Genomic DNA, 12,464 nt, shown 5'->3' with positions numbered 1-12,464 from the left:
GGTGGGAGAGTTACTGAAGGTGTTGGTGTGGTGTTTAGTGGTTGAGGATATGGGGTAGCGTGGATAGGCGGTGTCGCTGGTGGTGGTTGTGTCGGTGTGGTGGGTGTAGGGTGTAGGTGGCAGTGGTTGACGGTGTGAGAGGGTGTGGTGGGTGTTGGTGGGAGTGGTGAAAATAGGGAGTAGGAGGAAGAAGGGATTATGGGGTTATGGGGAACACCGAGGGGGAGAAGTAAGGATGAGAATGGTTTTGGGGGGGGGGGGGGGGGGTATGGGTTTACCCTTTCTTTGTGTCAAACAAACAACAACAAAAGGAATCAACCATTTTTATTCTATTTCCCTTTCCTTATTCCCCCCAACCAAACGCCCCCTAATTTTCTTATAGTTTGGGGCCTCAAATTGACATCACGAACCGGGCACATGTCATTCGCCAACCTACTTATATTTTTTTCCCTGTATCGTCAGTTAAAAACATAACCAAAATATTTCAAATATAAGTTTTTGGGATATTCTATGTTGTACTCCTAAGATTTTCGGTTTTCTATGTTGTATTGCTCCTTTTTTTATATTCTAGTGTGTGTCCTATACTTCTTGCTTATTTCTCCATCATGACCTTTTTTAACTCTATTATTTTATCGTTTATCAAACAACCGTACTTCAACCTTTATTCCAACTCAATTAATGTTATGAGAAGCATCACTTATCCACTTTTAATAAGAACAAATTAATATTTAAAACCTCAGTTATGAAGCATGAAATGATATTGGAGATTTCATAAATTGTTAGTTGGATTACTATATTGCTTGGTGGGTTGGTGAGTAATTCGACAAAGTGATAAGTAAATAAGTAGGTTATCGAGTAATTGAAATGGTAAAGAGGCGATTTAATAGATCAAGTAGGAAACTAAGCTAACAAAGACAATCAATAAGGTATGGTATAAACAAATGTATCGAGTTCATGTGTACAACGTAAAATTTCAAAAATGTAAAGGTACATAAAAAAACAAAGAACGTTCGTGGGCACACCATTTCACGAAGTATGTGTCCGGATAACCCAAAGTCGCGATAGTTTGCTCTCCGACTTCCGGTTAAAAAAGGTCAATGAAGACGCGTAGGTGCGCTATTACGGGGTAGAGACAGTAACTTTCCATGAATTCCCATTTATCACTCAACGACGAAACTTTGCTTATTTCTTTTTTTGAGGATCGACGAATCAAATGATATTTTTGTTCCAATTTTTGTTCCAATTTTTGCCTTTTCTTCTCCCTTTGAATTAAACTTTTCTCTGCCACAATGGTTTAGTTCCTATTAGTATTAATGATACAAGTCGGATCCTAGATGTAAAAGTGTATAAGAAAGGAGGTTCCTTTCTCTATCAAAATAAATGAGATTTTCGCGGAGATAAAACAAAAATTAACCAAATTTGCCCGATATAGAAGCAATCAAGAAAGCCGCATGGGTGAATATATAACTAAGCTAGCAAAGACAATCAGTAAGGTATAGGCAAATGTATAGAGTTCATGCCTACAACGTAAAATTTCAAAAATGTAATGGTACATGAAAAACCAAGAACATTCGTGGGCACAACGTAGTTCTACTCTTAAATTTTAAGTTTAAAAAAGAAAAGTTTCAACCGGTTAGATTCACAGGAGACTTGGATCTGACTCGAACGCGACATGTCCAAATATAGATGTAACTTTATTGCACTCATTGGATCTGGATCCAGCGATGACAACGTGAATCTACTACTGGATCCTACTGCACTTAATCCAAATCCAACCCGTTGTCATCCCTAAATTCAAGTCTACTCACCGTCTCACACTAACCTACTTCGAGACACTTTTATTTTAACAAATGTTGCTTGTAACCTCTTACAAATCCCCTCCTACTTTGAATTTGTGAGAGATCACACGAAAATATCTAGTGATTAAGACGGGGTACTGTGGACAATAGGTCTCAGATTCGAATCCCCCTCCTCTCTATTATAATGCGACTAATTGCGTACTCGATCAAAAAAAAACAAAAAAAAAAAAACAAATGAGCATTAATGGTTTTATTTTTGGAAACCTTGGTACATAATTCACTCCATGGTAGCTAAAAGTACCATACCTATTTTTGTGGTTGGAATATGCCGATAGTTGAAGTAGTACAATTACAATCACTATTAACTCAAACTGAAATAAGGTAAGCGTAATACCGGCGCAGCTACCGCCCTTCCCTTCTCTTTCCTTCTTTCCGACTCTATTTACATACAACTTTTCCCTTTTCTTTTTCCGATCACCGTTCTTTAATCAACACAAACCCTAATCCCCAAATTTCCCCCAATTCCAAACCCTAATTTCTCAAACTTTACCTAATCAATCACTCATTCATCCAATCAATCAATTCAATTCAATTGAATCGCAAGAATGGATATTGAAGGCGGGAATAATCGACGAGTATTCAATCGACTCGGCAACAACAACCACCACAACAACAGCAACAATTATCAAAATCAAAATCGATACAATTCGAATCAAAATACGAAACAAAAAGTATGCCATTATTGGCGGGAAGGTAGATGCAATCGGACGCCATGTCAATTTCTTCATGGAGAGCTTCCGGGGTTACCTTCAACTTCATCAAACGGTGGCGTGTCAAAACGGTCGTATAATATTGGTGCTGGTGTTGGAGGTAGCGATGGCGGGTTTTCAACACGGAAAAACCCTAATTTTAATAATACTTGGGGTAGGAATAGTAGTAATAATAGTAATAATGGTGTTCCGCCCAAGAAATTGGAGAAAATTTGTAATCATTGGGTTCAAGGGAATTGTGGGTATGGTGATAGATGTAAGTATTTGCATACTTGGAATGTTGGTGATTCTTTTTCGCTGTTGACTACTCTTGAAGGTCATAAACAGGTATATCTTTCGCCCAAAGTTTCGGGTTTTCGTGTTTTTTAGGGTTTTGGACATGGAGTGTTATAGTTTGTTTGTATTTGATTGATTGGGTTTCTTGATTTTGTATAATTAGGTATGTTTTTCGGCTCAACTTTCGGATTTTTTCGGGTTTTGGACATTTAGTGTGATGGTTTGTTTGTAATTGATTGATTGATATTTGATGTTTGTGTATGAACAGGTATGTTATTTAGTAAAAGTTTCGGGTTTTTGTACAAATTGTATGAGATTCTTTGGTTTGTAGTTGATTGTTTGCGTTTGTGTGAGTTTAGGTTGTAACTGGGATTGCATTGCCCACCGGGAAAGATAAGCTTTATACAGGTAGTAAAGATGGCGATGTTCGGATCTGGGATTGTGCTACTGGCCAGGTTTGTTTCTTTGTTCAATAATAATGACTTTATTAGTGGGTGACTCAAGTAGTTTCGCAAACTGTGTTGTAAAAGGGAGTATGATTTAGGTGGGCTTACCTCGTGTTAGCAACATAGTGAGACTGTTTTAGATGACTCAAATAAAAATTGCATTATAAGTTGTATTGAATGACAGGTACTTCACTCTATAACCAAGCACAACCAGTTTATCTAGCTATTTTGGTTTATTTCATCGTGATTCAGAACTAAAGATTGACGAGTATTCAGCCCAACATTAGAGAAATGAAGAAATTTTACTCCGTGGAGTTCTTTGCTCATTATTTCATGACGTATTTAGCATATATCTACGAGTTTGGTGATTAATGCTATTGTGATTGCGGAGTACTTGAAACTAGATAAATACACAATCGATACGTCAATGATAGAAATAGTAGCTTATGGTAGTCAATGATAGTCCATGAGTGGTTTAGTTGGAAGGTGGGATATATAGGGTAATACTGAGCTAGAGAGGTTGGATATAGCTTCGCAGACATAGTAGATTGTCAAGCATTGTTTGTTACGGAGTACTTGCTTGCCAAACTATTGTGTGCTTGCTAATGTATAATCTTGTGCACTAAGATGCCAATTCAAGTTATTAGAGAGCCAAATTTTATTGCCCTTGTTATGGATACTTCCAGGGTTGCCGAATTCATAATACACATAATTCGAATTCGCAATTCGCTCAAAATAGGGAATTGAATACGACAAGTATTACAAAAAAAAAGCAATTCGCGAATTCATAATTACTAATACGCTTCATTTACTTGATGATAATAACAAAATAAGTCTACTGATCATATTTTTCTGATTTCTTAAGTAAACACAAAGTGACGAAACCAGACAAAACACCAAAATAAGATTAAGTTGCTAGTCTACTGATACATCTTCTCTTTTCCCTTTGATGATCTTTGAAGTTGATCATATTATATTGAATTTTTAGTTTTTAATACACGAATTGAACTTGTAAAATTCACTAATTTTTATATATAATTTGCGAATTAGTGCGAATTAATACATGAATTACACTTTTAGAATTCGCTAATTTTTATATATAATTCGCGAATTAGTGCGAATTAATTCGAACACGTATTGCGAATTGATACGCGCGTATTAATTCGCAATACGCACCATATATTAGCGAATTAGGTAACCCTGGATACACTCCCTCTTTCTCACGATAATGTTTTTCTTTGACTTTCTTTAGTCAAAGTTTACGAAGTTGATTGTAAATATATTGAGAATATATACTCCCTCTGTTTCGTGATATAAATCGTTTTATGAAGAAATCAAAATCCTCTGTTTATGTTTTATTTTTATCCTGCGTATTACATGTTATCTACGTTTTCCAAAACTCTAATAATTAGGAAAAATAGATATTTTAGCTATTGGATTTGTGGAAAAAGTTTATTTTTCAAATTTCGAAGACCTTTTTATTATACATAACTAGTAGCACAACATTTTCCAGCGTTTTGATAATCTATGCGCAGCATCCTAAAATGACTTGTAAAAAAAATATAGAGGGAGTATTTAGCAAAGGAGTTACTCTTACCTAAGGAGTGGTCAACAATGGTTGATGTAGATTGTAGCCCACGGATCTTCTTAGTTAGAACTTACGACCAATTGGTGTTAAAAATCAACCATTGTGGATGCCCTAAGGAATTTCATCAGCTGTTAAGCTGATTTTTATTTCAAGTGAGGCATACTGAGGTCAAGGACTTGTTATGAGTCTGCTGTTATTAGGTGAAATACCTGATGAGTGAATAGAGCAGGAGAGGGAGAAACAGGACATGTAACCCTTAGTGTTTCATGCCTTCTTCTGTTGACATGCAACTAACTATCATGATGGCTGTGCTGATTTGTGTATGTAACCTTAAACCTTCTTGTATGTTGCTCTGGATATTGTTAGTACATAGATAAATTTAGGGCTGTTAAACTTGAACCAATAAATAGTACTCCTTTTAACTAAATCGTAGTTGAAGACCAGGATATCACAGTTTAGATCTGTATCTTTTTGCTCCTCATTTGCAAGACAAAATCTTTTAGATTCTTTCTAATTTGTGTGATTTCTTTTTAACTATGGTCTTTGAAGAAGAAACTGGAATTTAACTGTTTATTCTCTCATTATCAGTGTGTCAGTGTCGTCCCTGTGGGTGGAGAAGTTGGCTGCATGATCAGTGAAGGACCATGGATTTTTACTGGCTTGCCAAATTTGGTCAAGGTGAGATTGGGCTGTTGGCATTTAAGAACTAGTTTTATTTACTTTTTTGGAAGGAGGAATGTATGACTAGCGCTGCTTGATCTCTATGTGCAGGCTTGGAACATTGATACTGTCACTGAAATGAGTCTCAGTGGACCTGTTGGACAAGTTTATACCCTGGTAGTGGGGAATGATTTGCTCTTTGCTGGTACCCAGGTGATTAATCTTTGCCTGGAAGCTCTTTGCAAATTGTTAAGTAATAGTTTGCTTTGATCTTTGTTTATAAAATAGGTTTATTGTGGTCTTACTATCAGAGGTTACCTTATCCTACTGCATGGAATGATTACTATTCTGAGTTCAAGAGAGCTGCTGAGTGTTAATGCTTGTGCTATTTTTCTACTTCACGTATTCATGTAAAATAGCTTTATATTACTCCCTCTGTACCACACCAAAGGTAACACTTACTATAAACGGACGTACCACACCAAAGGTAACATTCCTTATTTGGCCCACAACATTACCAAGTTATCCTTATACCCATTTGATATTTACACAAAATGCCATTACATACCCCATCTACCAACCCACAATTAAACCCACAATTACATACCCCACCTATTTTTTTCCTCTTTACCCTTACTTTTTCCACCTTTTCTTAAATACATTTTTCCCTACGTTACCTTTGGTGTGGTACGGAGGGAGTACTATAAATGCTACAGAGCTGGGGCCTTTTGTTGTCCTTCAGGTGGAAGAGCTCTTTGGCTACTCATTCCATTTTTTTAAAAACTTAATTTGTGTTTCTGTAGGATGGAAGTATTTTGGCTTGGAAATTCAATCCAGCCACCAATTGTTTTGAACCAGCTGCATCTCTCGCGGGGCACACCCGGCCTGTTGTTACGATGTTTGTTGGAGCAAATAGACTTTACTCCGGTTCAATGGACCATTCTGTTAGAGTAAGTGATCTGATGCCATACATCTGTTTGAGCTTTTTGTTAAACTAGGTTGTACAGCTTATATTCGCCTTCCATTCGTCTCCCCTTTGCTTTCTGCTAATCTGGTTTTCTTCAGGTTTGGAATCTTGAAACGTTACAATGCATCCAGACATTGACGGACCATACTGATGTTGTTATGTCTGTTCTCTGCTGGGATCAATTTTTGTTGTCAGCTTCTTTGGACCAAACTGTAAAGGTTAGTCCTCTTTAAAATTGAGGAACATGATTATCTTTTCGTACCTAAATTGTGTTTGTGATAAGCGTCAGTGTCGTGAAATTTGGACCGGGCCTACCTGTCAAACTGATTTATTCTGGTACATTACCCTGCCAATTCCAATTTGCCACTTTGTGACTGGCCATTTGAACTTGTCTTAACTGCCAGAAACTTGGCAATGGAGCCTGTTTTCAGGATTATTGCCTGCCTCCAATGTGTATGTTGCCGTGTTGTGAGGTTTGTTGATCGGGTCAGACCAACTGAACCATCAATCCTCTTTGGCTAGCTGCTCAGTGTACGTAGTCCGGTTCTCAAAACATTGTGAGGAACACATGTTTTTCAGCAGAGTGTGCCGATTGATCCGATTTCGTAACATCGTTTGTGATGGAATGTCCCTTTGTTAAGTAATTAATCACGGTGATATATACTCTGTTGTACCATATAACTTCTAATAAAACAGATGTACTTCACAGGTGTGGGCGGCTACGCCGACTGGAAATTTGGAGGTTACCTATACACACAAGGAAGAGCATGTATGTGGATAAGTTTCTAAATGTCAAATTCATTTAGTTTTATGCATTGCTCATCAATGATCAACCAATGTTCTTGCTCTATTTTATTATATGTTTATTACTATTACTCCGTATTATATTGCTGTTGATATATGGATTTTGCAAGTTATTTCTTTGATTACTCTCAAGTAGTTTGTCTGGGCATTCAGAAGTTAACACTTGATATAAACTTGATTTTCTTGCTTGAAAGTCTTATGAATCCAAGTATTGGATTTTACAATTAACTTACAATAGCAATCAATACCCTTTTATTCATACACAAACTCTTAGTCAGTGTTACCGATTGCTTTTCTGCTGAGCTGATTAAAACGAATCGTTGTTTGGACTTCTCAACTGAAATGATATTAACTGATATTTTATGTAAAATGATGATTAAAATGCAGGGCCTTCTCACTCTCTGCGGAATGTATGATTCTGAATCAAAGCCAATCATACTCTGCTCGAGCAATGACAATACTGTCCGGCTGTATGATTTACCATCGTAAGTTTTCATGCGCAATTGGGATTATTTGGAATATATTGCTCATAACGGACCTACAGCGCCAAGTATATTGAGTTTCTTTATTTTATCTTATCCCTCCCCAAAATATTGAAGATGTTGGTGGTGGGTCTTAAACCTAGGTCATGAAGACCGCATCTCAATGACTTAACCAACTAGTTACATACACATTGAAATTCCTTCTATTCTACTGTAAATTCTTTTATACATTGTCTTTTTACTATGCTCTATCTTGACTAGGTTCGTTGAAAGGGGAAAAATCTTTTCAAAGCAAGAAATCCGAGCCATTCAAGGAGGTCCAAGTGGTCTATTTTTCACTGGTGACGGAAATGGTCAAGTAAGAGTTTGGAGCTGGTCGACAGAAGCCAAACCTGCTGTATAACCTGACAGCTTAACTAGCCAGTCTCTTACGGGCTCTGTGAATTTAGCGTTTTGGTTTTGTCGGCTCATTTGTTATGATTGTTGATTGAGGAACTGCAAGAGGAAGTTTCAACTCGACTTATTCAACAAGTCCGTCAGCTGAGAAAATTTTCACTCCCAAGATTCAAGAGCAGCTTTTTTGCCATTGTAATGTATTTGAGAAGCAATGAGAAGATAAGGTTGTGTAACAATAATGTACCTTCTACAAAGTCATGAGCGTTATATTTCTCGGGATACTGATTGGCTGTGCTAAAATTTCTCGAGTGTTTACTCGGAAGAGTATCAGCTGAAGAGAAATAAAGAACTCTGCCATAGCTCATAGTAGATTATTTTGTTATAGATATTATTTGAGTCATTTCTGAAACTGGTCACTCCTCTGTATGTCTGGCACTTCGATTGTATCTCTACGGTATGCAGTCATTTCTGAAACTGGTCACACCTCTGTATGTCTGGCACTTCGAGTGTATCTCTTCGGTATGCATAATGAAATATTTGCACTGTTGGTTGATGTTGCTTTCATTCTTTCCCAGGAAAAAATGGTTGAAAAAATTTCGAACTTTATTCTACACACTCCAATAATCCATCATAATTGCAATCGACCAAATTCCTAAAGAAATATAATGAGGGCTTACATTTTAGATGAATAAATTAACTATCTACTAATCTAGCACACACAAGTATATGAGACGGTCTTACATCGATACGCGTGGTGAAGCTACTTCATAAAAGATAAACTGTGGGTTAAGCAGGAAATAATCGCGCCACCAGCACTGCAGTAAGGCAAACTTTTCCATTTTCACGAGTTGCCGTCTTAAACCCAACATCAAACGTTTCCATTTTCGCGCCACCAGCACTGCAATAGTACATCAACCTTTTCTAATTAGCTTCTCAGTCTCCGATTGCTCAACCAGAAGCTGTCCAACAGATCTATAGAACCTATCACCTTAACAACAATAGTTTCGGGTAAAGTGCACCCAATTCTTCTTTGATGCTCAGGTTTTCTAAGAACCTCAAGAGTTTACTTCTACAGAAATACCATCCCTCTTCCAAATGGAGCCAAAAACCCGCTATTCATTTATTTTAGGGTTTGGAATATGAAGGAATCATGGAATCACACAAAATACCTTACTAAACTGTTTTGAGCTTCAAGTTTGTGAAGAGCAGGTTTTGTGACGAAGCAATTGGTCCATGCAACTTACGACAATGTTTTCAATTTTCATTATGGGTCCCATGGAAATACCCTCTTTGTATCGGCTGCATATATCCGATCTCCCCTACCACGCCATGGGTAGGAAATTTTAAGGCAGTGGAGTATTGTTTTGTTGTTGTACTTCTATAGAACTCCAGGCAGAAGGCTTTTGCACCGAATTCTCCCCCATTAAGTCTCTAAACATGGTAGCGGAATCCCATTTTTCTGCACTAGCACAGGTGTCGGATATAAGTACGTAATTACCACTATTACCGGCGTCTAACTCTAGAAGCTTCTTAGATACAGTTTCAGCTAAGGTAATATTTTCATGAAGTTTGCAGGCGCTTAACAAAATCCTCCACAATACAACGTCTGCAGGTATCGGCATCTTGAGTATAAACTCATACGCCCTTTCCAATCTACCAGACCGACTTAATAGATCAACCACACATCCATAATGTTTCATTTGAGGAGAAATTCCGTATACATTTTGCATACTTTGAAAATATTCGAGTCCCTTGTCAACCAACCCGGCATGGGAACAAGCTAATAATATCCCGACAAAAGTTCCATTTGTCAGCATCACATTCTCGCCTAACATTTCCTCGAAAAGCTGAATAGCATCGTTTGCAGAGCCATTTACTGCAAGACCAGATATGACTGCAGACCACGACACAGAATCCTTTTCTTTCATGCCTAAGAAAACTTGTAACGCCCTCTCAACATCCCCACATTTGCAGTACATATCAATTAAAGCGTTACCAACATAAATGTCGACGAGTATTTTTTTCTCAGAAATGAACTTATGAATTTCCTGCCCTAGGTCAAGCATTCCTAAATGAGCGCAAGCAGAAAGCACGCTCGCAATTGTAACTTCATTGGGTTTAATCTCACTAGTCATCATATTCTGGAAACATTTCACGGCATCAGAGTATTTGCCCGCTTGTGAATACCCTGTAATCAACGATGTCCAAGAAATCACGTCTCTGATTGGCATATCATTAAACAACTTTCGCGCTGAAATCAAATCTCCACTTTTCACATAAACCTTCAACAACGAGTTCCAAGAAACCAAATCCTTCTTACTCATCCGATCAAAAACTCTGCGCGCTAACTCCACTAGACCACGGTTTCCACACATATCAATGATCGTATTACCTAAATAAACATCGACATCCACACAATTCCGCTCAATGTAATCCACCACATCATCAGCAACACTCCACTTCGACAACACGTTACAAGCCATAACAACCTTAACAAGTGTCACAGCATCAGCCCTCACACCCGCCACCTGCATCGAATCAAACACACTTAAAACCCGATCATACATACAACACCGACTAAACCCACATATCAGTGAATTCCACGAGACCAAATCTCTCTCAAGCATTCCATCAAACACCTTCTGAGCAAAACCCATTTCTCCACAAAACCCATACATATAAATCAATGCATTTGACACAAACAAATACGACTCGAACCCAATTTTAATCACATTAACATGAACCCTTTTACCCTGCAAAACATCAGAAATTCTACCACATGCTTTAAGTGCAAAAATTATTGTCAAATGATTACCATTTAACCCAGAAACTCTCATATTATTATATAAATGTATAGTTTTAATTGGATCATCACTTTTAGACCATGCCTTAATCATATAATACCAAATTATAAATTGGGGTTTTTTAATTTGATCAAAAATTAATTGGGCTTTGCTTAATGTGGATAAAGAATTGGAATAATTGCGTAAAACAAGGAAAATTTTATTAGGGTCTTTGTGATTATGGGTTCTAATTAAGTGCCCATGAAGTTCTTTGATGTTGTTGTTAATGGAGGATGAAATTGGGGGTAATTTTTGTGATTTAGGGTTTGCAATTGAGAAGTAACGGATTTGGCGCGAAATTGGTCGTATGAATTTCATGATTAGTGTGATCGGTAGTACAACTATCAAGTTCACCTTTTGAGGTTGATCTTTTAAGTAATCGAGTAAATCTCCTCCAAATCGGTTTTATAATAAATTATTTTAAAATTTTATAATTCAGAACAATGATCATGGTGAATTAGGAAATTATGAAATATAGAGGAAAATTAAATGATATAATTGCTTAAAAATAGTTTACGACATTTGATTAATTATGAAATTGGGGATCTGATAACATGATTAAGTTATTAAGAAGGATGTCGCAGGTTTGAATTACCCTTTCAATTTCACTAATTAGGTCGATAGTTGATCATACTATAGGTCTAAATCTTAACTTCATTCTTAATTATAATATATCATGCATTATCGCTCTTAATGATACACCCTCGACGAAAGTTATTAAGATGCTTAATTTCAAATGAAATAAGAAGTGGGTGCTCTTCTAATTTGTTTACCTAGCTTATAAAATTAAATGTAGGCATGTACTCCCTCCGTTCCAGTCATATGTTTACACTTCCTTTATTTTCCCCTCACAAAATAAAGGAAGTGTAAACATCTCACTGGAACGGAGGGAGTACCAAACATGACAGTGATTTTTTGCCTACATGCAAGTGGAATAGTGGATTATCGGGTTAGAGACGGGTTAATGGTTATGGCATTTGTGAATTTGCGAGAATGCATTGCACATGTTGTTTCTTAATTTTGTTGGTATGATATATATATTGATATATAATATTTTAAGCGATTATTAAAGGAGAAGGTAAAAAGGAGAAAGTAGATAGCAATCCTCCGTGTTAATAGACGAAAAGGCCCATAAATAATTTTGGTCCTAGAACTCCTAACTGAAAAACAAACCCTCAATCTGTCCACCTATTTATTCCCTAGCTAGGATGCTGAAGTGTGGGCAACCCAATTACCCTAAGCAAGAATGATTGGAATGAAATAATGAATATATAGTAATTCTTGCGTGAAACGGTCTCATATTGTGAAACGGTCCCAATTACTCCCTCATATTCATAATAAACCTCTCATTTCATTTTGACACAAAAATTAAGAAAACACACTACCCTACCATATAAATAAATTTGAACCACACAAATACACTGCCCCACCAT

General features: G+C 36.9%; 2 protein-coding genes across 3 annotated transcripts; one reads left to right on the top strand and one right to left on the bottom strand.

The window, feature by feature from the left end:
• The first annotated feature begins 2,113 nt into the window (after nucleotides 1-2,113).
• Nucleotides 2,114-8,752, top strand: LOC141606718 (zinc finger CCCH domain-containing protein 48-like). 2 transcript variants are annotated; one of them, XR_012526792.1, is made up of 10 exons: nucleotides 2,114-2,896; nucleotides 3,205-3,300; nucleotides 5,468-5,557; nucleotides 5,651-5,752; nucleotides 6,343-6,489; nucleotides 6,605-6,724; nucleotides 7,216-7,275; nucleotides 7,698-7,795; nucleotides 8,054-8,584; nucleotides 8,651-8,752. XR_012526792.1 is itself a non-coding variant. In XM_074425973.1 (9 exons), exons 1-9 carry the CDS (start codon nucleotides 2,405-2,407, stop codon nucleotides 8,193-8,195), a joined length of 1,347 nt encoding a protein of 448 aa, XP_074282074.1. In that variant the 5' UTR covers nucleotides 2,125-2,404; the 3' UTR covers nucleotides 8,196-8,752. The 2 variants fall into 2 exon arrangements, 1 of the variants encoding a protein (XP_074282074.1); XM_074425973.1 differs by having other exon boundaries at nucleotides 2,125-2,896; nucleotides 8,054-8,752.
• Nucleotides 8,753-8,773: 21 nt separating this feature from the next.
• Nucleotides 8,774-11,393, bottom strand: LOC141606717 (pentatricopeptide repeat-containing protein At2g29760, chloroplastic-like). Its single transcript, XM_074425972.1, has one exon. It carries the CDS (start codon nucleotides 11,347-11,349, stop codon nucleotides 9,532-9,534), a length of 1,818 nt encoding a protein of 605 aa, XP_074282073.1. The 5' UTR covers nucleotides 11,350-11,393; the 3' UTR covers nucleotides 8,774-9,531.
• Nucleotides 11,394-12,464: the final 1,071 nt, after the last annotated feature.

This window comes from Silene latifolia, chromosome 10 (genome assembly GCF_048544455.1).
Source record: "Silene latifolia isolate original U9 population chromosome 10, ASM4854445v1, whole genome shotgun sequence".
NCBI lineage: Eukaryota > Viridiplantae > Streptophyta > Magnoliopsida > Caryophyllales > Caryophyllaceae > Silene > Silene latifolia.
Note: the sequence above shows the minus strand (reverse complement) of the source record. Positions and strands in the feature narration are given on the sequence as shown.